General features: G+C 42.1%; 2 protein-coding genes across 5 annotated transcripts; one reads left to right on the top strand and one right to left on the bottom strand.

Moving 5' to 3' along the window:
• Positions 1-325: 325 nt before the first annotated feature.
• On the top strand, positions 326-15,122 carry LOC115177589 (calcineurin subunit B type 1). Its single transcript, XM_029738470.1, has 6 exons — positions 326-567; positions 6,772-6,811; positions 11,463-11,639; positions 12,018-12,077; positions 12,364-12,548; positions 12,832-15,122. The coding sequence occupies exons 1-6, from the start codon at positions 565-567 to the stop codon at positions 12,877-12,879; spliced, it is 513 nt and encodes a 170-aa protein (XP_029594330.1). The 5' UTR covers positions 326-564; the 3' UTR covers positions 12,880-15,122.
• Positions 15,123-19,991: 4,869 nt separating this feature from the next.
• LOC115178175 (ewing's tumor-associated antigen 1 homolog) lies at positions 19,992-25,429 on the bottom strand. 4 transcript variants are annotated; one of them, XM_029739232.1, is made up of 6 exons: positions 25,099-25,429; positions 24,575-24,725; positions 24,395-24,474; positions 24,065-24,174; positions 22,222-23,954; positions 19,992-21,965 (listed from the first exon to the last, which is right to left on the bottom strand). In XM_029739232.1, the coding sequence occupies exons 2-6, from the start codon at positions 24,651-24,653 to the stop codon at positions 21,841-21,843; spliced, it is 2,127 nt and encodes a 708-aa protein (XP_029595092.1). In that variant the 5' UTR covers positions 24,654-24,725; positions 25,099-25,429; the 3' UTR covers positions 19,992-21,840. The 4 variants fall into 4 exon arrangements, with proteins under 4 accessions (XP_029595092.1, XP_029595091.1, XP_029595094.1 ...); XM_029739231.1 differs by having other exon boundaries at positions 24,591-24,725; XM_029739234.1 differs by having other exon boundaries at positions 25,023-25,114.
• Between the last annotated feature and the right edge of the window lie 766 nt (positions 25,430-26,195).

Raw genomic sequence — 26,195 nt, 5'->3', positions numbered from 1 at the left:
TTTTAAATCTAGTACAGTATGGCTATTCATGCCTGTGAAAGCTGCAATAATCAATCTTACAATCATGCATGTTTATGGGCACGCCTGTAGGTGTGGCGTTCATATTCACTGGTCGATTTCCCCACATATTTAAACATTACTGCATAGGTCTACATTTAGAAACTGGATGAGGAAATAGGCCTACGCCGAAAAGCATTAAACGCATCACTTAAACACTGTATTGATGGATAGGCTACAATTTTATGTAAATGTCACAATACATGGTTGGCATACAAACATTAAAAGAAATAGACGGGGTACCCGGATGTGCTGTATAGCCGCACCTCCCCCTATTCGCCTTTCAACCTCGCTCGCTCTCTACACCAACACAACCTCCTCTGCGGATCCACTGTAGCTGCTGCAGTGAATCCGTCATCCGTAAAGAGAAAAGGCGAGAGCAAGTCAAGCTGGTCTATATTTATTACAACCAGAAATATTTCCCTGAAACAGTCGTAATTGATTGTGCAACGTCGTCCTTTCAAAGTGTTTCCCTTGCGCACCAGGTGAAGAAACCCAACCGACAGAATGGTAAGGAAAACTATAGCTAGCTATTCTACTGTTGAACCAAACATGTACAAAATCTTACACCATATGCATGCATGCATAGCACTCAAGGCTATCCAACATCTCGTTGCACTACGTTCCTATTCTTCCGACCAAATGAGCTTGAAAGCGTTTATCGCGGTACCTTTTTTGCACGCACAATTTCATGTTTACAGATATGACAATATGGCCAACGTGATGTTTAACTGATTTATCGCATTCTGGTGTGTTCTGAAAAGCCATATTGAGACTTCTCAAATGTGTGACAAGTAGCTAAACCTACAACCTAGCCAGTTAGCTAAGCTATAGGCACATGAATAATGGCGCGAGCTTGTGGGGGAAAAGTGAAACGTATCGTTTCCGAAACCGCGAGCAGGCAACACTAACAATATCGATAGGCTGTCACGCCTTAGTTTGTGCATACAGTAGATGCGCTTGTCAACTTGTATCGGCAATATTCGGCTTTATAACGCAGGTCCAACAAGGCTGGACTAGCACTAGCTGAAACATACTACATAGTCACAGCAAATGGGCACTTTTCCTGTTTTGCCACTTAAGAGAGCTGCACGGTACGTTGACGTGGTCCCCAATCAATGCAGCTAGCTAACTACTCGTGGAAATGTATTAAAAAGAACAGGACTGTTATAGTTAGTCAGTCAGTCACATTATGCATGTTAAACTACATTTCCAGGAAGAAACAATTGCTTCCCAAAGATCCACCTTTTCTTACATTTTCTATATTACCTCTCGTAACATTATTTGTATTTTCTTTTTACCAGTCCTAGTACAGGGATCTGAATAAATGGCTTTAAAATGACATGCATTGCAGAAGGCCAGATACAGTTTCATACTACCTCAGTCATATCAATTTGCATCAGAGTTCCATTTAAAAAAGATTGATATCTTGTAGTTCACTGACCCATTTCCTGTTCCTCCCAATTTCCAACTGTCATAGGCCTACATTAATTGTACATGCATAGCCCATGTTTGGGGGGTTAGTAGGCCACTTGATTATTAAGCATGCATACCGTACCTGTATGCATTTCTGAAGCGCCCACATTTAGCTCAAACCAAGTGTGCATAGTGGTTTCAGGAAAAAGAACACAAATGCATCAACCTTAAATACGCTATAGGATCTGAATAATTGCTTCATACAAAAATATAAACGCAACATGTAAAGTGTTTGTCACATGTTTCATGAGCTGAAATAAAAGATCCCTGAAATTTACCATACCCACTAAAATCTTATTTCTCTTATATTTTGTGAACAAATGTGTTTATATCCCTGTTAGTGAGCATTTCTTCTTTGCCAAGATAATCCATCCACCTGACAGGTGTGGCATATCATGAAGCTGATTAAACAGCATGATCTTTACACAGGTGCACCTTGTGCTGGGGACTATAAAAGGCCACTCTAAATTGTTCAGTTTTGTCACACAACACAATGCCACACAAATTTTGAGGGAGTGTGCATTTGGCATGCTGACTGCAAGGATTTCCACCAGAACTGTTTCCAGATAATTTAATGTTAATTTCTCTACCATAAGCCACCTCCAACGTAATTTTAGAGAATTTGACAGTACTTCCAACCGACCTCACAACCTCGCCAGCCCAGGACCTCCACATCCGGATTCTTCACCTGAGGGATCATCTGAGACCAGCTACCCAGACAGCTTATGAAACTGTGGGTTTGCACAACCAAAGAATTTCTGCACAAATTGTCATGCCTGTATGGGCAGGCATAAGCTACAGACTACAAACACAATTACATTTTATCGATGGCAATTTGAATGCACAGAGATACCGTGACGTGATCCAGAGGCCCATTGTCGTGCCGTTCATCTGCCGCCGTCACCTCATGTTTCAGCATGATAAGGCACGGCCCCATGTCACAAGGATCTGTACACAATTCCTGGAAGCTGAAAATGTCCCAGTTTTTCCATGGCCTGCATACTCACCAGACATGTCACCCATTCAGCATGTTTGGGATGCTCTGGATTGACATATGACAGCATGTTCCAGTTCTTGCCAATATCCAGCAACTTTGCACAGCCATTGAAGAGTGGGATAACATTCCACAGGCCACAATCAACAGCTTGATCAACTCCATGCGAAGATGTGTCGCGTTCCATGAGGCAAATGGTGGTCACACCAGATACCAACTGGTTATCTAATCCACGCCCCTACCTTCTTTTTTTTTTAAAGGTATCTGTGACCAACAGATGCATATCCGTATTCCCAGTTATGTGAAATCCATAAATTAGGAACTAATGCATTTATTTCAATTGACTGATTTCGTTATATGAACTGTAACTCAGTAAAATCTTTGAATTGTTGCATGTTGCGTTTCTATTTTTGTTCAGTGTACTATATACTCCTATAGGCTGTCACTGTAGGCAGCCAGGACTTGGGATGACGCTGATTTGGTTTTAATGGATTCTATCGGGAGATGGATTGTTCACTCAAGCTGTCTCTTTGAAACCACATTCCAATTGTAAGCAGGCCCTCAGTGAGAACTGTTGAAGTCAAGTGTATTAGGCTATCGCTGCAATATATCACATTTTCATAAAATGTATTAAGTTCTCAGAGCTTGACAGATAATGCTGTCATGGTGCTCAAAAGCAAAATGTGTAGCTTACTACCAGCCTTGGCATATACTGTGACAGTTTTTCAATACAATGCGTGTCGGGAGACTGGCTTGCCTCTTAACCCTTAGTACAGATGTTTTAGATAAACAAAGGGGATGGATTTGGAAGAAAATACTCCTCACTTTCCAAACCCAGTTGTAGTAATGTGAGTACTAACTGGTAACAATGTTGAATAGGCCTAGACATTTTTTAAATTTTTTTTTTAATGAATCGTTAGTGACAAATTAGTTGCCTGAAGGAAAGGATGTTGAAAAGAAAGTAACAAGATCATTGTTCATTTTATATGTTTGGACTGGCAATTGTGGTACAAATTACGCAGCGGAGTTAGGCCTAAATCCAACCCATCTGCCCTCCCACCATTTTGTACTGTTATAATTACAAAACTAGGTTTACTTCTAGAACTCCTGCAGTTTGGTTACCGCACAGACATGACCTTACACCAAGTAAATGGTGTAATCCTAAACCCCTCAATCCACTTGAATTTAATGCTCTGTGTGACCTGAAGTCAGAGGCACAGGACTGTTGCAGCATCAACACTACTGTGCCAGTGATTTTTAAAACACTTTGAGCATGGACATCTATGGGATTCTTGGGAGTTGAGGTTAGCCTATATCATATTAAGAAAGTGTGAAATAAAATGTTGATATTCGCCAAACCAAAAGTAACATACACCAGTCATGGTGACAAAAGTCACATTGCCTGGACGTTGGAGCTTAATCCTAAAAATACTGTTCATGAAACAAATTGAATGATACTTTTATTGACATTTCCTTGACTATTTTATGACTTCAAATGATGGGGATATGGAGCCTATATGCACAACACATTTTGGGGGGTATTGTATCCAAAGCTTAGCTAGATGCAAAGACATGGCCATGTCTTTCTGGTTGTCAATGATACGTCTTGGGTTATGACCGGCTTTGTGGTCGGCAGCAAGTCGAAACAGGTCTCCTACTTTCGCTGTTTTGTATTCATCACAGAGAAAAGGAATTTCAGCTTGCAATCCCGATTCGGATTCTGCAAAAGAGTCCTCATCAGCACATTCTGGATGATGTGTGGATTTACACAAGGTAGCCTTGCTAGCCATTATAACGTTTGGCAGACATTTCTATCCAAAGCAACTTACTGTCCATACAGTGCATAGATTTTTAGTATCCAGTGCATTCTGAAAGTATTCAGACTCCTAGGCTTTTTCCACATTTTGCTGCATTATAGCCTTATTCTAAAATTGATTAAATTGTTCGTTTTTTCCTCATCAATCTACACACAATACCCCATAATGACAAAGCAAAAACAGGTTTGTAGAAATTTCTGCAAATGTATTAAATATAAAAAACTAATATCACATTTACATAAGTATTCAAAACCTTTACTCAGTACTTTGTTGAAGCACCTTTGGCAACGATTACAGCCTCGTCTTCTTGGGTATGACGCTACAAACTTGGCACACCTGTATTTGGGGAGTTTCTCCTATTCTTCTCTGTAGATCCTCTCAAGCTCTGTCATGTTGGATGGGGAGCGTCGCTGCACAGCTATTTTCAGGTCTCTCCAGAGATGTTCGATCTGGTTCAAGTCCGGGATCTGGCTGGGCCACTCAAGGACATTCAAAGACTTGTCCCGAAACCACTCCTGTGTTGTCTTTGCTGTGTGCTTAGGGTCGTTGTCCTGTTGGAAGGTGAACCTTCGCCTCAGTCTGAGGTCCTGAGCACTCTGGAGTAAGTTTTCTTCAAGGATCTCTCTGTACATTGCTCCTTTCATCTTCCCCTCGATCCTGACTAGTCTTCTAGTCCCTGCCGCTGAAAAACATCCCTACAGCATGATGCTGCCACCACCATGCTTCACCGTAGGGATGGTGCCAGGTTTCCTCGAGACGTGACACTTGGCATTCAGGCCAAAGAGTTCAATCTTGGTTTCATCAGACCAGAGAATTTTGTTTCTCATGGTCTGAGAGTCCTTAGGTGCTTTTGGCAAACTCCAAGTAGGCTGTCATGTGCCTTTTTTACTGAGGAGTGGCTTCTGTCTGGCCACTACAATAATGGCCTGATTGGTGGAGTGCTGCAGGAAGGTTCTCCCATCTCCACAGAGGAACTCTGGAGCTCTCTGAGTGACCATCGGGTTCTTGGTCACCTCCATGACCAAGTCCCTTCTCCCCCGATTGCTCAGATTGGCTGGGCGGCCAGCTCTAGGAAGAGTCTTGGTAGTTTCAAACTTCTTCAATTTAAGAATGATGGAGGCCACCATGTTCTTGGGGAGCTTCAATGCTGCATAATGTTTGTTGGTACCCTTCCCCAGATCTGTGCCTCAACATAATCCTGTCTCGTAGTTCTACGGACAATTCCTTCGACCTCATGGCTTGGTTTCTGCTCAGACATTCACTGTCAGCTGTGGGACCTTTATATAGACAGGTGTGCGTGCCTTTCCAAATGTCCAATCATTTGAATTTACCACAGGTGGAGTCCAATCAAGTTCTAGAAACATCTAAAGGATGATCAATGGAAAGCGGATGCACCTAAGTATAAATAACATATTTCTGTTTTTTATTTTTAATACATCTGCAAATATGTCTAAACCTGGTTTCGCTTTGTCATTATGGGGTTGTGTGTGCGTGCATGAGGATAAAAATGTATTTCATCCATTTTAGAATAAGGCTGTAACGTAACAAAATGTGGATGAAGTCAAAGGATCTGAAAACTTTACGAATGCACTGTAAGTGTGACCCGAGCAGGAACTGAACCCATGACCCTGGCGTTGCTAATGCCTCTTACCAACTGAGCCACAGAAGTGCTCTATGATATTCAGATGATACGCTAAAATGTTTTAACTTGGATTTAAATGGATAGTTATTTAGAGGCATTTAGGATAGTCCATGCCCCTTTTGGCTAGAAGTTCAGTCATGGCCCATGTCTTTTATCTAATAAGGAAGCCACAGCCTTCCTCTATCAGCCTTTTTCAATTCCTTTATGTCCCACCGAGATGCGGTAAGGCAAAGGCAGTGGATTGCCCTAATTTCCAGCTCTGGCAGAATCCAGTTCATTCTGTTGTTCTCATGCATAATGGAGAATGCCACTTCTTAGGGATAAACAAAATGCCTAGAGTGGGTTGGACCGAGAACAGGTTTGAACTCTACCTGCCATTGTAGGGGCAGGTGGCAGGATATTGTACCACTTTGTAGTGTTAATTTTGTTTCCCTATTAACATACCAAGCTCACATCAACATGTTAGCACGTCATCACTTTCATGCGTCAGTGTTGATGGTAGTATACCCCGGACGTAAGAATCGGTATGGCGTTTTTGTTTTATGTGGTGCACACAATCGGGTCTTTCACATAAGATTGTCACCACTCAACTTGTTTCAATGGTAAATGGCAATATTTCAGACCCTTGGTGCAAATGCCATCTTATAGCAACACAATTCCTCTTTTGAAGAAGAAAATACAGATTTGAATGGTGAATGTTATATGCTATGGTTTCCTGTCTCCATTTCTGAGTAGACATTAGGTTGGATCATCATCCTCACAATTCTTTTCCTCTTTCTTTCTAGGGAAACGAAGCAAGTTATCCCTTGGAGATGTGTACACACTGTAAGTATTTTAGATTGTCACCGGCAACTTCTCCAATACTGCTGCTGTGATTCAAACAATATCAGCTGTGGGCTGTCCTGTATGTAATATTCAGATATGACTGGAATTTAATCTTAATTTATGCATGTAAATACATAATGTATGCATGTAAATACACTGACCGAGAACAATTTGGATGTAAAAAGTTTAGGTTATGGGATTGCATTGTCTCTGGTTTAAAGAGTGACCGCCCAGTCAACTCAAAGGCCAGAATCTACCATAGGCGTTGCAGTTCACAAAAGTCTGGGAAACTTAAGAGGTAAACAACTGGTCCGGTCGGGGGAATTGAGCAGACCAATATATACATCACCACAAGCTATACTGCATTCTTCAGCCCTTCACAGTGTGACCCAGTCTCAGTCGCTGCTGGGAGGCGGGAGCACTTTGCTGCCACAGCTAAAAATGCCTCCCCCCTCATAAAGGTCAGTTTCAGGGCTGGTGGGAGAGCCTTATTTATTTTTAGTCTGAGTAATATTCCATTTTTAATTGGTTTGTCACCCTGCTGCGCCATCCCTCCACCCTCATCAATCCACCCACCCCTCAAGAGAAAATGGGGCTAATTAGAGTTTCAGGACTCAACTTTCAGGCTCTACTTTTTCGGGAACTCCCTCCTGTGGAGGATCGTGGCGGGCAGAGCCGGAGCTCAGACATCAATGTTGGCCGGTGTCGAGTGTGTTCTGGGGGGGGGGGATGGGAAAACAGCGCAGGGGGGCCCACCTCTGCACCTCCCTAACGAGCTGTTACGCTAGGTGTCACAGGGGTGGCCGCCGGACCGTGATTTACGACGGCACTTGTTACTTTACTTGCCTTGAAACCCAGAACAATCTCCCTCTCTCTGTTTCTCCCCGCCCAGTCTTGTACAGAATGTGTTTGACTAGAAAAGCAAATGCCACATGCTAGGTTTTCAATCATTTTGTGAGAGACCAGACTAGCGTAGGACTTTGTCAAGGGTGCAAGTAGACGGTTCTACTTTCTGGTGTTCATTTAGGGGTCCCACTTCATAAAGACTTGTCACTTTGATGCTTATGGACCAGCTGACACAACCACCACCATCAAAACACACCTGTGTTTACAGAGTCACGCCTGGGTTGCGCACCTACAGGACAATTAAAAACAAGACACTTCAACAGGTCTCAAACCTCAGCCAGCCGATGGACTTCCCCACGGTGGGATATTTTGGGGAGTCTCTACCCACCCCCCTCACTCCTGGGAGCAGGGCGTGGGGCAGCTGTTCACCGTGTCAAGAAGGCGCACAACCTTAAATCAGCTGTGTGCTCCGAGCTGGCAGGGTCTGAACACTGGTAGCTCACCCAGATCCCTGTCTTGGTCCACTAGTCAGGGCGTTTGTTAGTAGACCCCTAGAATGCAGGTCAGTTCTGTCTTTTACCCCGACTGGTAAAGGTTGGATATGGGGAAGGGAAAGCTGATCCTAGCAGAGGGGAAACTTCTACTCGGAGGGTTAGGTGACTCCCTGTGCAAGGCTGAAGCTGTGGCTAAACAGACAAAACTATACTGGCCCTGCAAAGACTGTTTTTCGCTTCAAGAGAACATGGTGACTCCCTGCTTAACACCTTGCGTTTTTCTGTAGCTGTACCCCCACCCCCCCCCATCTTAGCATAATGTGCATATCTCTAAGTGACAATCTTTACCATCTGCTGAGAGCTTTGGGCGTGTCATAAGGAGCACCAGTCAAGCATGGTGATGCAGCAGAACGTGGCATGCATGCGAACACACACACACACACAAAAATATGCATGCTTGTACACAGACGGCCATGTATCGGTTACCGTGTTCTTTGGAGCAATTCATGATCTGTTCATCAAATTATGAGTATCTGCATCTATAGACAGGTTAGATTTACTTGTTTTTTTGTACACAGACACATTCTCACAGGCACATTCCAATCAAAACTTCACAAACACATTATGTATAATTTAAAAGTCGCTCTGGATAAGAGCGTCTGCTAAATGACTTAAATGTAAATGTATAAAAAAACAAAACAACAAGATAATAAACCATCTAAATTGAGCTACAGCACATCAAGACAAATTAACTTCCCATATATTGTATAGAGACAGAGCTGAGAGCGTTTATTCGGCTGTTTTGGGAGAGCTGCAGTGCTTTGATGCGCCCCAGTGGGTGCCGCTTTTTCAGTAAGATCAGCGGTGTGACTCGCCCACATGTAGGGGTGGGGGGTTGTGTTTCTGCAGCAGTGAATTAAGCGAGATGGCAATGTAGTCACCGCCGCTTCCTCATTATCTGCCTCTTGTCAGGTGCGTGTTTTGTTTATAGGTGTGATATTGGTTAGCTCATTGGCCAGCTTGCATATCCGTTATATCTCTCTGGGGGGGTGGGGGCCATGATTTGTTTACAGGTCTCTAGAGCAAACCAGTGTCTAGAATTACTATAAAATTACAATTTAGACTCTTATGGGGCTAAATCTTGACACCTGCCTGAACACCTGCCTGAATGTTAGTAACACTAACATAACAAATTGTTGATAACCCAATTGTGGTGGTAACACTGTTCCTATAATATCATACCCGGGGCTTGATTCATGAAGACTCGAAGAACGTCTCAGAACTCTCAAGCTCCAGCATTAGCCTACTTCCTGTTGCGTTATGCGTGGTCATTGGTTGTGAGGGAGAGGAAACCTATGTGAATTTAACGCGTTTGTCTCCTTTCTGCAGCTCAGTTTGTGTTGAAAGCCTCTCCAGCTGGCTGTCTGACTGCAGCTCTCAAAATACCCTCCCCCCCTTTTGTATGTTAGCTAGCTGGGTTTCCTTGTTGCTAGGGGTTTCCCGAGGGGAGGGCAGCACCAGCCATTTAGCTGTGTGTGGCGTGAGGGGTGTTTTCTCTCTGCCTTGTGGCTATAAATACTTTTTTTCCTCCATCTATTTGATCTACACTGGACTGTATACACGGACAGAATGGTGCCCAGCACTGTCTGGCATATACTGTTGTGTAATTGAATTAATGCAGTGCTGTTTGGGCCTGTGCCTCTGCAGCTACATTTTTGTGTCCCCCACTAAAGAGGTTGTGTCAGGGGAGGAGCTATTGAGGTATTTAAAAAAATATATTTTCTCAGTTCGTCTAGCAACTTATATATAAGAGTTAGTCCATCATTAACGCTGAAATTATTACGTTTTAAGTAAATTTGAGTTAAACTGATTTATCATCATTGGGCTGGCTATATCCAAATTATTTTCAATGGCATCCTTCCTTGTCTCCATGTTGGACTACTACTGAAGGGATTTTGGGGGCTGGAACAAAGTGCATACGGCATCACTTTCCGGCTGATATTGATTTGTCTTCAATTCATTTTCCATATAATGAATAAGGTTCTTAATGTAGAGATATGAAATTACCAATGCATAAGCACCTGTTGCCAGGTAGTCTCGCGTAGCCATCCAAAATGTTCTATTGGTCAAAACGCCTAGAATGGGCCTCTTAACTATGGGGTTACATTTTGATTGGATGTTAGATTTCAAGAACCCTCCCCCACATGCCCGTAGAAAGGCGCTGCGTGTTTATGTTGTCCAATTTGGTGGGACACATTTTGCAGAGAGTTGCTCACAAATAGATGTAAAAGGGCATCAGTTTTCACAGTAGTGCTGTATTGTCAGCACCCCATAATGTATAGCCGCCATAGTAATATTGGAGTTCTTGTTTTGTGGTACATCTAGTGGTGGGTCTCGGTTATGGCAGCAGTTGGTTCCTACTTGTTTAAGCCTGTCATCATGGTACAACACTGCTGACTAAAACACAACTGCCACGTCGAGGTGCCCAGAGGAACGCCTCAGCAAACCCAAGCCATATCGGGTCAGAGAGAAACTCCGGATTGCCTGTAACTGTCAAATAAAGCTGATGCAAAATACTTTATAGATATGAATTGTGCCACTACGACTGATAAAAAGAGCTTGTTATTTACAGTGAGACTCTGTAGGTGACTTAATACTAGCGCGAGGTTGATCATATTAACAAACTACTGGAATATTCTTTATCATATATGTAGAATTATACATATTTGATAGTCTTTGGTTGCTAAACATAGAGAACTGGATCAAGCATTGTGCACAGAGCAGCAGCAGGGGAAAGGTTCATTTTGTGAAATCCCGCCCCCATTACGGCTCACACTTAGTCTCACTTAAGTCCACCTCATGCTGTTGTGTCCACGTTACGACTAATGGATATCAGTCCAGCGATTAGTGTGTAAAGGAGGCGTCACATGACACAGTGAAAGAGCTTAGAGTGGGGAACCGAGAGGTATGCTGCTACTGTAGCTCAATGTTGGCCCCCAGTACCAAACTGCACTAGGTGGGCGGTAGCTTGGGACGGCTATGCTATGGCCAGCGCTCGCAAGAAACCGGGTAAGAATCAATCGGGGACGCGTGAATCGATTCTAAAGGCAGCAAAGGACCATAACACCAGATGTAAGTGACCCAGGTCGGCCCGTTTTTCTTTTCCCCATGTGCTGAAAGTGTGCTTCCGAAACACGGTGGTGGTGGTAGCTACCCTAGAAAATGGAGCCTGCTGTGGAAGTTTTGTCCCCCTGTATGTGAATAGGTCGCTTTTAACGCCACCCTTCTCGCTCTCTCCTTTTCTATTTCAGTTGATGCTGATGAGATTAAGAGGCTAGGAAAGAGATTTAAGAAACTCGACCTAGATAACTCTGGCTCCTTGAGCGTGGAAGAGTTTATGTCCTTACCGGAACTCCAACAGAATCCCCTTGTACAGCGAGTTATCGATATATTTGACACAGATGGCAATGGGGAAGTCGACTTCAAAGGTAAGACTGAAATGGGGTTATTCACCTTTTTAAATTATAACTTCAAAAGAGCCTTTGTTGTTGTCTGGTGTCTTTGTGTAGGCTATCCTTGTGGATATTGACCAGTGCTGTTTCACCTTGAAGTGAAATCATCAACCAAATGCTTAAATGTATGTTTTTTTTCTAGGAAGCGTTAGCCTGCAATATGATGTTATGCCGACCAACTTAAATCAGAAAATGCCTTAACAGTTTTGGGCCGTTGGGCATTTTCCTCAAAAGCACCCTCTGGCTTTTATACAACTGAGTGAATGAAATAGCGATCCGATGTGTATTCATGTCCTTGTTACTGTCCTTTTTTAATTGTTGGTTGACTCAAAATGGCTTCACATTCTTTTACAGAATTCATTGAGGGTGTCTCCCAGTTCAGTGTCAAAGGTGATAAAGAGATGAAATTGCGCTGTAAGTATAATGCCAACAAATCTCAACTGCTTTCACTGTAAAGTTTCCTCCATTTTAAAACGATTACCCACATTTGTTGGTACACCAATGCTGAGCTCATAGAGCAAATGTTTGTGATTTTGATTTTCTGTATGAAAAACGATCCACCTTCTTGGATGTTCAGAAGTTCTTCCTTTTTTAAATCTCTCAAAATATGCATATTGGCAGATCATTCCAATGACGCTGCAATGAAAACCTCTTCAAATAGCGGTCTGACCCAATCTTCCGTCTTCCCCTTGTCCTATAGTCGCCTTCAGGATCTATGACATGGACAAGGATGGCTACATATCCAATGGAGAACTCTTCCAGGTCCTCAAGATGATGGTGGGAAACAACTTAAAGGACACCCAGCTTCAGCAGATTGTTGACAAAACCATAATCAACGCAGACAAAGACGGCGATGGGAGAATATCCTTTGAGGAGTTTTGTGCGGTGAGTCGAAAAAAACCAACGTTTTACTCTGTGATAGGGTTGCACAGTTCCTGAAACTATCCATAAAATGTTCACAAGTTTGAGAAATCCCATTTGGAGGATTTCCGAAACCAGTAGGGAAATAATCAGGAAGGAAATCCTCCAACAAGGATTTCTGCAACAAAAAAAACCTCAACTTATCTGAAATGCTGCAATCATATTCCCATGGTGCATCACTTCTGTTGAAATTCAAAGGTGTCTGTTGCGTCCGTGACAGTTTCTTGCCCCTCTTGTCTTCCATTAGGTGGTGGGAGGATTAGACATACACAAAAAGATGGTTGTGGACGTGTGACTGACCTCACGGGCCCCATCAAAATCCCTTTTCGCTTTCTTCTCCATTTCTGAGGATCTGCTCAAGGAGTCATCCAGCAACGCTCTCTGTGTATTTTTCAATGGAAGTATTTTTCTCTGTGAAGCCACCTTTTTTTCCAACCCGAGCCTTCTGAAGCCAACCATTTTTAAGTGTTATTGAACATGAATTCTCTCAATAACCCGGTGTAGCACTTTAAAAGCCTGAAGGACAGCTTTTTATCAATGAGCGAGTATTTCAGTTTGGCGGAGGAAGGTTAGTGTGTTACTTTTTCATTTTGAGGCAGTTGGGATTTTTTCATATTTATTTTGGTCTTGGCTTTTTTTGGGGGGGGGTGTAGTTAGCTGTGATGTAACTTGATGTACTTGATTTCAACACAACACAAAAATAGAGCATGAAGTGCCAATCAGAACATATAATGGTATACATCTTCTATCAACATTCGGTAGAATTGCTTATTTCAATGTGCATACTGCACGATTCAAACAATCCAATTACATTTTCAGGGCAAATGCTTCCCCTGCTACTTTCACTCAATATTTTGAACAGCTAAGTTTTTAAGATCATGTAAGACAGCTTTTTTAATAAGGGGGATTGTGCACTATACATGTTTATATTGTCAGGGACATCGATCATCTTGCTTTGAAGATGCAGTGGAGTAGAGAAAATAATATTTACATTTCTGCACGTACAAGCTTACGGTTTACTTCAAGGACAAGTCCTTTTTGAGTCACTGGTTGGTTATGCGAATACTTTTCACCGTAATCTCTTATTCCAACAAAAAGCACGTCTTCATTCTGGACGGTATGACATCACAGCCCATTAGAATATTCTCGTTAATGTGTTTTGTATTTATTGCTTTGTCAGCCATGTTAAGTTACAGATATGGATTGGTTACAGACTATCAAATAGAAGTAGAGATGAGTGCTTTTGGTTTAAATGCTTGTGATACGGTAAATCTTGCTTTTTGGGGGGGTTGCATTTAACAACTTAACTGCAGGCAGAGCTGAGGTAACTTCCAGTAAGTAGGCTATAGTTGGGGACATTGAGGGATGTTAAGTTGGTTAGGCTTATGAGAGGTGTTAATTTCAACGTACACATTTTGCCTTCTTGACAATGTCATTTGCATCTATTTCATGAACATCTTTTTAATTCGGTTTCTCAAACATTGTATGGACTCTTGCCGCGATTTGACGTAATAGTGCAAGGTCACAGGTGGGCTGTCCCTCTTCCACCATAACTCCTGAACATCCTTTTTTCCCTCTTGAGTTTTGTTGAGAAGATGCAATCAACAAGGGCATTTTATTACAAAGCTACCAACGTTCTTTACACAGAGAGAGGGGACAAGACAGAACAGGTTTTATTTGTATCTATACATTTTCATGGAATTGAAACGTATTTTAAGTTTGTGGCTCTGCTTTTTTTGCTCAACTGAATGCACCAAGGGCGGGTGTTCGAGTGCGTGATCCCGTTCCGCATGCGCCCGCCTCGCACCGCTGTTTTCTTCAATGGCGTGCTGCACGACGATGGCTCTTATCTGATCTTAAAAGGCCCCGAAGTCTTGTGATGTGCTTGCATGACATGGAGGGTTCTCTTTTTTCCCCCTTTTTCTTTTTTTTTTCTTTGTGCATGTAGATCCATTTTTTGAAAATCTCTATGTTTACATATGAATCTTAATGTTAATATATTATAACAAGTGAAAATGACATGTATACATATATGGATGTTGCCCAAAAAATGATTGGTAAATGTTGAATAAATATGGAAATGACTAAAAGTAACTCCACTACATGTAACTGTTATTCTAAACAACTATAATCTTTTGGATATCTCTGTCACTTCTATTCCAGCAAAGCTTCACTTATGCCCCAGAGTAGACTACCAGCTCTGTTTCAGGGGGAAACCATTCGAGATGTTTTGTTTTTGTATATTTTTTTTATTTTTTTTTTACAGATATTTGTTATAAACATGGTAGTATTAGTGTTTTTTTTAGGTTTGTGCTAAATGTGTCCACTATTGGAGGAAAGGGATCTGTATAGGGTGTGTGTGTGTGTGTGTGTGTGTGTGTGTGTTTTATTATGGGGTGGTATAGGATGGAGGCAAAAAAAAAAGTTTCAGTCTTAGGTTTTACTTGTCTTCTTATCCATCTCTGCATGCTGCATCTGCTGTGGGAAATATTTAAACTTCATACATGAAAAAGAGAAATAAACTATTTGAAAGTTGTTAAGAGGCTGTTAATTGTGTGCATTATGTATCCATGCATTATGACCGTTGCAAGGTGGTGCTTAAATTAGAATTAAGGCAGTTGTGAATGCGCTTTGATAGAATGCCAGCCGATTTGTTAAAGACCAGCAGCAAATGGATATTTGTCCTATGAAAGTGGGGGAAATGTGTTTTATATTGATGATTAGTATCCCCACATGTATGACACTGTTTTCATTAATAGGACAACCGTAATTCTATTGTACTGAAAAATGCACTCAACCAAGCAGGAGCAGAATGCACAGATGGTCATGGGTATGTTATTGTTATACTCTAAACTGACCGCTAGATGGCAGCATAAGATAACTAAAAATGTTGCTATTGAGTGTGGGCGAATCTCAAATATTTTCCTTGTGTCCTCTCCTTGTCTCCTCAAAATGGTTCCTTCTCTCAGGCCTTGTTTTTAGGAGGCGAAAAGACGTGTCTTCAGAGTAGTGCAGAGGGTAGTGCGTACGGCCCAGTACATCACCAGGGCCAAGCTTCCTGCCATCCAGGATCTCTATATCAGGCGGTGTCAGAGGAAGGCCCTAAAGATTGAGACTCCAGCCACCCTAGTCAGGCTGTTGTCTCTGATACAGCGCAGCTTCTACCACCAAGCCATAAGACTCCTGAACATCTAATCAAATGGTTACCCAGACTATTTGCATTGCCCCCCCCCCCCCCCCCCCTTTACACCGCTGTTACTTTCTGTTATGATGCAGTCACTTTAATAACTACCTAGATGTACATATTACTTCGACTAACCGGTACCCCCGCACATTGACTCTGTACCGGTACCCCTGTATGTAACCTCGCTATTGTTATTTTACTGCTGCTCTTTAGTTATTTCTTACTTTTTAGGTATTTTTCTAAACCAACAATGCGGTTAAGGGCTAGTAAGTACGCATTTCACTGTAAGGTCTACACCTGTTGTATTCGGCGCATGTGACAAATACAATTTGATTTGATTATTATTTACCGAACGGCTATCACGAGCTTGCCTCGGACTTAATATCTTGACACACTTTCTGAATAAGATCAGAATGAATTAGACTTACTAATGAAAGATTAAAGCAGTGTCATCTTGAGTGCTGCATCTTCAATTCACATTGCCTTGTGTTGCATGTAAGCACTGCACCCTACTTTTTTAGTATTAACAAAAAAACGGGGAAAGAAGAGGCATAAAATGTCTCGGAAGCTGGGTTTGATTTCAAGCTCAAGGCCACTGGAAAACCATCAATTGTAATCAGATACCCTTTATTTTACACCCCCCAAAAATACCCACACATGCATCATACTTCACCAGTGAACTAGATTCCCCTTCCCTCAGATAACGTGTCGGTTTCCTGAACGGTCCTAATTGAGCTCATGCAGAATGTGGCCAGTTGTGCCCGTCACTGCCAATTAAAATTCCCATTTGTATTCCTCAGCCGAGCCACACATGGACCTCCGAAAGACTGCCATTCTCATGGAACCTGCTCATCTGTTTGTGATTTGGACTTTCAGCGAGTCTCCAGATTTATTTTTACACAACCCAACATGAAAGACACCAAGAGCCAACTTCAAAAATGCCATTTTGGCCCCTCCAAATAATCTCGCCAAATGGCTGAACCCTACACAAATACAATTACGACCAATGGGTAATTTCAGACGTGTTATTTGAGGGGGCGAATTTCCTTTGATTTCAACAGGTCTAGAGTTGTTTTGTTTTTTGGGACAAGTGTGAAGTCGATTCCATTGCGTGGTTCTTTAGATGGAGGATACAATGAAAATTGACCTTAGTATGAATAATGCATAAACTACATTTATTGTACCTAACACAGTTTGTTGAACGTTTAAACATGTTGCATCTAAAAGCTTTCATTGAACATTAGACAAAGACCACAGTTGTTCTTAGTAATTCCCAGCAGTACGGATGGCCTTGGATAGATAACCTGTGGAAGAAGCGCCAACGGTTGCACCTTTATTCTTACGAAAGGAAACCGTACTCGATTTGAACCTCTGGTTGATCTTGAGAACCTTTATACTGTAAGGAAAACCTCTGGGGGGCTTAGTAGCTCTGGTTACTGAAAATGCCACAATGTGAAAAGGGACAGCACAAGTTGGAATGAACTCCAGATCCTACAGTTACACTAGCATGGGGGGGAACCAGCCTCATTTGTACAGATGTCATAATCAATTTCTCTGAGGTGTGAACGACTAAACCAGAACTTCTAGACCAGAACCCATAGCTCAACCTGAAGCAAACTGCCGAGCAGTAGAGAAAGTTACTGTAGGTTGGCTTTGGAATGAGAATATAGAAAGAGATCGGTGAGAGTTGCTTGACAGGATCGGCGTCAATTAAAATTGAATTGTGGTGAAGTACAAATTGTTGATCGTAATGGACACATCTCTCAAGCTTTGACATTGAATTTGGGAAAAAAAATATTAGCCTTTGAGAAAAGTAGTTTTTTATCAATGTCTGTCATTCTTGAATCGTGTGATGGAATTCCCCCCTAAAAAGAGAATGTACAGCTTTCCAAAAACCCAACTCCCTTGGTGATAGGTTCCCTGTTAATGAAAACCACTCTCTGACTGATCTCCCAGCTGAGCTTCATGTGGGTCTGATTACTCTGGGCTACTTAGTTCCACTAAATGTCATGCGACCCAATAGTTTATTTAGTGATTATGTCGGTTTTCCAGCTTTTTTTAATGAGGTTCGCTCGTAAGTTGCCTGTGCCCTATGGGTGTTCAAAAGCCATTTTCATGAAATTACCTGTATATTTGTTTGCTGTACAATAAAATCAACAAGTTGGGTAATAAGAATTACTGATTGAGCGTTCAAGATTCTTCACCTCGCATGGGAACCATGGTCGTTAATATCCAAAATACTTATTTTTGATTATCCGACTAAGTTTCTGATGGACTCCACCACCGGAGTTGAGCAGAGACCAGGCTTTGTGGAATACAGCTCAGACTATATCGATTTGCACAAAGGTCAATACTTAAATTATGAAACGCCTCCCTTGTACCTGTTTGTCCTTTGTAGTTGCGTGCCTTTTTGTTTGGTGAAATCCATTCTTTTTAAATAAACGTTAATCAAATACAACCACCGATCGTTTGCTAGTTTCTATTTCTCGAGGATGGCAAGTGTGAATATGCATGTGCCAGTAGAACCTCCGATAACGCAGGTCTGTCTCCAAATACTCATAAAATCACACGTTCTACAGATGGTGTAAAGTTGCCATCCTCGAGAAACAGAAACGAGCAAAGTCTGCGCTTGTATTTGATTACCGTTTAATAAAAAAGTATGGATTTCAAACATAGGTACAAGGTAAGCATTTCGTAATTAACTTTTTTTTTAAACTATTGACCTTGGCCGAATCAATATATTCTGAGATGAATTCCACAAAACCTGGTCTCTGCTCAACTCCATTGGTGGAGTTAATCAGAAACCCAGCACCATGGAGTTGAGTTTAGTCAGCAAATGTTGTACCAAAAGTCTGTAGTTCTTTGACTATGCAGCTTTAAAGAGACCAAATACATTAACTACCATCTATCAAAAATAAACTTGGTCTCGGCATCCATCCTAATATTAATCCAGTGAGATAATAACACTGTATCAACATCCCATGTCAATGAGATTTGATTTTGCTCAAATGACATGCAAGCTTTCAGGTTTCCCTGAGATGGGTGAACTGACTGATCAGTTGTTTCAGGCAAAGCAACAAAGAGTTATGTTACGAGGATGTGACTTGACAGAGATTACAGGATATCAAGACAGAGGACCCTAAAGTGAATATTCCCTGTCCTTCCTCGTGCCCGACCGCCCGGTACAATGTGCGTACGTCTGCCCCAAATGGTACCCTATTCCCCATATATTGCACTACTTTTGACCAGAGCCCTATGGGCCTTGGTCAAAAACAGTGCACTTTATAGGGAATAGGGTGCTATTTGGGATGAAGGAAGCCTAGAAGTATCAGTGTCCTCACTGATTGGGATTGAGACTAATTAATGGAACACTGTGAATTGGGGCAAAGAAGGGGTCATTGGGAGTTCATTGCAATTCTCAGATAACGTAATTTCACCCGAAACATTATCGGCAGTAAACACTTTCGGCCATCTTGTTCTAGGTGTCAGGTGGGCCATAAAACCACAAACTGTTCCACTTAGGTGTGTCGTGTAGGGGGTGATATCAACACAACAACAAACATTGCAATAGAGAACTGTGAATTATTGTTATTTACATTTGGCAAGGGAGGGTCTAGTCAAATTCCTTTACAAACAGCTCATTGTTTTAAATTAAACAGCGTTGTGAGACAATAGCGTTGTGATTAAGTCCGGTAGGTAGGAGATTGGCATCTCGGTGCCACTGATTTGCAGCAACAATGCTGTGCACCCAGACTACCGGTACAGTTACACACCTGTCTGATGATAACGCGACTCTCCTTACATGTGCCCCAGCCAGAGTGGGTAGCAAGCCTATCTCTCCATCAGACAGCTGCCAGCCTACTAATGAAGGGACCTGACCAGTCTGTCCGGATGGGTTGACTGCATAGGCTGGGCTGCTGAACACGGTGCTTCGGAGCACTCCTCGGATGAAACTGAAACGCACTGAGTGGTGTGTGTGCTGGGTTGAACGGTTTGCCAATCTTCATAAACTTAAAGATGCAGTCCCAGATCTTAAGCACCTACAAATGTATAACATATACGAATTGCAACAAAAAATAATACATTTTGGGACCCATTTTAAAATTACTGTTTGAAATTATACAAAATCCCTGGAGCATCACTTTAACAGTAAGATTCCCTCAATGTATTGAGTGGTGTGTGTGTGTGTCTGCGCTGGATTGAAGGGTTCACCATAGACATTACAGTAAGATTCCTTTATTGTCTCTAATGTCAATGGTTTGTCCCATCAAGACGGTGAGCAGAGCTTGCAGACAGACCAACACAGCTCCTCGAATAACCGAGTGTAAAGGATCTATGTAATAAAGTGATACATGGTGTGATTGAAGTGGGGCCAAATCCAAACGAGCAGACTGTTCAGTCAGGGCCAGATCCTGAGGCTCCCACGGTGCAAACTGATATTCGACTATGGCTGAAGGATTCATAAGATCCCAAGTTACAGGACCCTGAAAGGGTTTAGGTCTCTACTCACACGCTCTACCAGACTGCATATGTGGTGTAGTCGAAGGCAAAGCCACTTTAAAACCTTTCTAAAGCCCTGTTTATACCCGGTTCTAACATGCATCATTTGTTCTTATCTTGTCCACATTCTGATTGTCCCCACATTTTTAGACAGGGGTAGACAATTAAAAGACGCATTGTGATCTAATTTTGATCAGATCTTCCTGACCAACTCCAGGGGTAGTCAGGGACCCATTGTATCTGGATATCAATCAAGTGTATACAGATCTGGATAATCAAACTATTGAAATCATAATTATACAGGTCTCTAAATTAATTGGCAGGTAGCGCCATTGGCTTATGGCATCAATTGTCTTAAAATAAATAAAATAACATTATTTTGAAAGAATACCTGTCAAAGAAATGTGCATACAGGGAGGGACCAGGATATCTGGTCACAATGTGGACAGACAAGACACACATTTTACTGCCATGTGTAGACGCAACGGCTATGTGGGCACAATCAGAATGGGGATAGGATCAAGAGAAAGGATAGATGCTAGCACCAGGTATAAACAAGGCTTAAAACAATGTGCGCATCCTAAATGGCACCCTACTCCCTATTTAGTTCCCTATGGGCCCTGGTCAAAAGTAGTGCACTACACAGGGAATAGGGTGCCGTTTGGGACGTAGCCCATCTCTTGAAAGCACTACTCGTTACTGTGTGTGCCGGTCCTAAAGGAGCGCATCGTACTGTGTTGACTGTTGCATCAGACTGGTTATTTTGTGCTTCGTGACAGTAGCTCTGTTGCATTCCACAAAAATAAATGATGCTATGCTAAAGAAAGAGTGACCCTACATGACACAGAAACAAAAGGGCACTAGATGTCACTGCTGTACAGAAGATAGTATTGTCTGGGAAGGGGTGGGTGGGAATCCTTTCGCAACTTTAATATCTGTGTGCCATTTTTTTGAGGCAGTTTCATTATTGTGCAAATGACAAACATATAAACAATGTAAAACATTTTTTAAAAGACAAGATAAACATAATATACAAACATATGATCGTTTTTCTGACAGAGCACAAGGCGACTCGTGTTTTATATCAGAAAACCGCTCATGTTGTAATGCTATGGTAATTTACAAAACTGATATAATGAACAATATAATGAAAAAGTGACAGGACAGGCTTAGCCTAGTCTGCAAACAACTGGTAGCATACTCCCTGAAAATAGGTTATTGTTTATAAAAACAAAAAAAGTGCCTTTGTTAACAGTTAATAGATTAACGTAAATAAGAACATTTATATTAAAACTATTAAAATATTATTCAGGAATGGATTGAGTGACGTAAATGATGAGTTGGAACACACAGGCACAGCAGCTCTAGCCTCGTACAACCATCCTGGACTAGCGAGCTTACATTCTGTTTGGCTACGAGATCAGGATGGTAGTACGAGGCTACGACAACTCTATAGTAAGTCTACTTTCAAGAGCTCTGTATGGTCAGTCTAGCACAAGTCAATGTTTCGAGTAAGCCAACACTGTCCAACTATGATTCTGAATCTTCTTGAATATGTGCACTGTACCAGCCTCAGGTTGGAGCCCTTAGGTTGTGGGCCGTCTGCATCCGTTGCCGTCTCCTCTCCATGGCCTGCTGTTTCTTCAGTTCGATCTCCACCACAGAACATTTCCCAGCTGCTTGGGTTGAAGCGAAAGCTGAAAAAAATGATAGGCAGATGAGTCAGAGAAGGGTTACACCATCATTGACTCTCAGTGAAATACAAGTCTAATGAATGACTTACTATTTTATCACGGCAATAGAAGATGCTTTAATCGAAGCGTCCACATAAAATAACGCACGGACCTCATAAAACATGCATTGACGGCAATACGTTTCAAGTTGAGATTCCATCCTTTTTCACAGCTGCGTAACATATTTCTTTGCCGTCTCAGACGACTCAAGGTAGCTTACCTTTGTTGGTCACAGGGATCACGGGGTTGGACGCGCAGCCAGACGGTCTCTTAAAGGTGAACTGAGCGCGGGTTTCAGTCACATTTACAGGTGACGGGAATGACGACGGCCGCGCTCCACTCCCAGTGCCTTGTTGATTAGCTGTGCTCCCAGCTACACAAGTGCTTTTGACCCGAGTACTTTCATATGGCCCTTCTCCCGCTGCAGGGTTCTGTGGCCTATACGTGGAGTTAGCGCTAGCATTTCCAGCTGAGGCACTGTAACTCGGTCTTTTAGAACCAGAGACCACAGTAACAGGTACTTTGTTGTTATTGAGAGAGTGGGTGAAAGTGCTACCGTTCCAGGGGGCCGATTGTGAATAAACTGAAATGTTGGGATATTTGGATTGTGTGGTCTCAGTCGTTTGATTTACATCGTATCTGCTGCTATTCAAAGGTGCAGAGACAGGGACAAACTTCTGTCTTTCTGTCTGATTACTGGGCAGGGATTGGGAGCGTGTGATAACAGGGTCCTCCATGCTCTGTACCTGGCCTTCCAGGCTATCACATGCTTGGCACAATAGGTCGTCGTCTTTGTCATCCCAGATGGAGTCAGAAGCAAAGAGAGAGTCCAAGTCGTCCTCTGGGAAGACGCTGTGGCTAGCTAGATCCTTGATGATCCCCGTTCCCTTCATATTGTTGTTCTCTGTGGGCTTGTGGTAAGAGCTATTCTCAACCTGAAGGGGCCACATTGAATAAGAGTTGGTGAAGGTTGATGTGCTTGAGCTGGTTGAGATCGACGTACTTTGAAAAAGAGGCACCTGCGGCCAAGTCTTTATTCCATTAGACCGGTGCTGCGTTCGCTGGCTAAGTTGGTAACTGGACTCCATTGACGGAGCTTTGATTGGAAAGAGACTTGGTTGGTTTTGCTGTGCGTTCCTATGTGGTGCTGGTTTGACAGTGTCGGGGACATTCCCTACTTTTGGTAATGCCTCTGAGAGGATACTTTTTGCTTGTACATTAGGATTTGCTTCAAGCGTGAATGTTTTTCTGTTTTTCACAGTTTCATTCTGTCCTTTAGACACAGCTGGTTTTATGTCTCTACTTCCTTGAAGAGCATTTTTGGAAATGGCTGAGGGGTTGTTGTTTTCACGTTTTGTTTCATTCGACCCTCTTTGGGTCGAACAATGATTAGGAGCGGCAAAGAGGTCTGGGTTTTGGGTCATCTCAAATACCAGCGAGTCATCTAGCAAAATGTCCTTTTCCCAGTCGTCGTCAAAGTTATTATTTGCTGAGCTTCTTTTGATAGGATGCGATGAAGAGACAGTCGAAGTGTGGCCATGTATGGAATCAGGATATTTTCCAGGAATTACTTTGGAGGACACAGTGGGAGCAGTCTTCACCTCCAAGGACTGTGGCAATGAATTCTGACTTAAGTTCAGACTTATGTGTTGAGTTGGTCCATCAAACAAAAAATCCAAATCATCTTCCATCTCATGGTCAGGTGGTATCTGGTCTTTGGAGTTTCTCATGCTGTTTGTTTTAAGGGCGGACTGTGTGCTTTCAGGTGTGACACTACTCAGTAAGGGCGGAGGCTGGTTCTCGTTGCCATCTAAATCCAATATGTCCTCCGAGTCTGTCCTCTGAAGCTCCAAACTCTGCTTGTGCATATCATTGACTCGTTCTTCGTCTTGCCGAAACATGTTGAAATCAAACTGTTTCGCCAACTTTAAAAGGTCGTCCACTCCATTTGTCCTGTACGGAAATATAGATTTTTTTTAGCTATTTGCAAGTGACAAGCTCTGTTCTAATAACCATACAATGCAGGAGAGAGGGGGAGTATGTTATATTGTCTTGGGGATTACCTTGGGGATTTCTTCTTGGCCCTGGGCTGCTGCATCTCTGGGGTGCAGGGAATAGCACTGTCTCCAATCCACTGGAGCAAGGATGACTCTGGAACTACAGGTCTCCCATGCTTAAATAAGATCAATTATAATAATATTACTACAGTAAATATTTCAGAATAACATAGTATCTGTGAGTATTGAACAGCACTATACTAAGAAAGAGCCCAATGAAAAAGAGTGGACATATGATGAAGTATGAGAAAATCACATCACTGGGTCTAGTAATGAACATTTTAATACATTTATTTGACGGCACACTTGTGGCTAGCTAGCCAGAGTGTTACCAACCTTGGGAGCTATTCTGTTGACGATTTCGGAAATGTCCACAATTCCAACATTTGCAGAGTTCTTCTTGCCTCTTTTGCTAACTAAGAAAAAACATGAAAAAAGTTAAGACAGATAAGGTGAGGCAAACTTTAAAAATGGATTATCACTGCTTAGCCTGGCAACACGTATAGTTATATTGACATGTAAATATAATTGCCTGTCCTAAGGGGTGAAGGGGAAGTTGCATCCCAAACGATATCCTGTTGAAGTTCTGATTCATTCATTGGCGACTCTCCTTTGTTGAATACATTGTTGTATCTTGATCTTGTCACACGAGTTGGCTTCTTGAAATCTGATGGTAGATATGTGAATGATTATGTAATTGTAATTGGCTCACGTGGTAATAGTTAGCTAACTAACTAAACAAAACAAAAAAGTAGCTAACTACATTAACTCCTAGCTAGTCAGCGGACTAAACTTCCTTCAACATGGAGTGGAGTTTAGTCCACTACTAGCTAGTTGGCTTTAGGCACCATCTAACTAGAAAATAACTAATGTTATATAACTAGCTAGCAACGTTTGTAGATCAACACTGCACATTACTTAGCTAGGTACGGTGCACAGCTAATACGCGGTTTTCATTGCTTACGTTACAGGAAGAGCTAGTTAGCTGAATCGGTGACTGATCAATTCAACACATCATTCATGGCTTGCAAGCTACCGACCTCGACAGGTTTTTGGAGAATCAATGAGAGATGGAGTTGCCTGCGTTTGTTTGAGGCTTCTTCTCAGTCTGTTTGTTTTCGGTTTCCCTCCACCTTGCTGGCTCTCGTCTGAACCAGCTGTCATTCCCGACGCGGACGTATCACAATATTTTCGCCATTCTGTCATATTGTTCGCAGGGATAGTAACTGACATTTATAATGAAACTTTATATAAAGATATGTAGGTACCAGAATGTCTTTAGATACATCGTGTAATAGCGAGATATAGACAAGTTGTTTTGGAACAACATCGGAGATTCAAACATTCCGCCATGTTGTTCCCATGATTCAGTTCCACTTCCGTTTCAGAAAGTATTTTTTTTCGAGGGCATCCAATTTGCGTTGTTGCTGCGCATCACATACAAACATGCATAGAGATACAACGACAACATACAACTAAAACAGCTCCTGTTCCGAATTGGATTGTTACCTTTGTTAAGAATTATTTTGTACAATTTGGTTAAATAAAGGATACATTAAATTGTTATTTATTTATTATTATTATTATTATGTATCTATATATTCAATAGCACTGTTCACCCATGTTTATTGTGTGGTCTAGATCTTAATATGGCACAGCTTTCTCTGAAACCACAGTGCCGGGTTATCATCAAGCCTATCATCCCACCTGCCCCCTTATCTAACTAGGCCTACTGTTATTATGATAGATTTTATAATGTAACTTGAATGTAATGTAAATGGATAATGTCATTTTTTTTACATTTCACCCAAGAGGAGGAAGCAATGACTTTCAGAATGGACATTCCTTTTTGTTCTTGAAAAAATAATAACTTATGAGAAATTGTATTGTATGAATTGTATTCCCATTTTTGTCCTGGCACCTCATCAGGCTCTTTCTCTGAAAAGACTGGAGGCAATGTCTGCTGCTGCTGCTGCTGCAGCACGGTGAAAAGTCACAGTAACACCCTCTGTCACACCAAATGTGAACACTCCACCCAAATGATAGTGAGATGAAAGAGCAGGGGCCATAGGCCCGTCACTTCCAATTTAGGTATGAAGCGTCAAACCCGCAGCCAGGAGATGCCTTGGTGGCCTCT

This window comes from Salmo trutta, chromosome 38 (genome assembly GCF_901001165.1).
Source record: "Salmo trutta chromosome 38, fSalTru1.1, whole genome shotgun sequence".
NCBI classification, from domain to species: Eukaryota; Metazoa; Chordata; class Actinopteri; order Salmoniformes; family Salmonidae; genus Salmo; species Salmo trutta.
This window is presented reverse-complemented; position numbering and strand designations above follow the sequence as displayed.

Coding starts and splice junctions, on each gene's coding strand:
- LOC115177589 (XM_029738470.1), top strand. Junction 11,640..12,017: donor TGGGGAAGTCGACTTCAAAG/GTAAGACTGAAA, acceptor ATTCTTTTACAG/AATTCATTGAGGGTGTCTCC. Junction 12,078..12,363: donor TAAAGAGATGAAATTGCGCT/GTAAGTATAATG, acceptor CTTGTCCTATAG/TCGCCTTCAGGATCTATGAC.
- LOC115178175 (XM_029739231.1), bottom strand. CDS start 25,291: ATGTCAGTTACTATCCCTGCGAACAATATGACAGAATGGCGAAAATAT. Junction 24,726..25,098: donor TTCTCCAAAAACCTGTCGAG/GTCGGTAGCTTG, acceptor ATCTACCATCAG/ATTTCAAGAAGCCAACTCGT. Junction 21,966..22,221: donor GATCCCTGTGACCAACAAAG/GTAAGCTACCTT, acceptor CATTTTTTTCAG/CTTTCGCTTCAACCCAAGCA.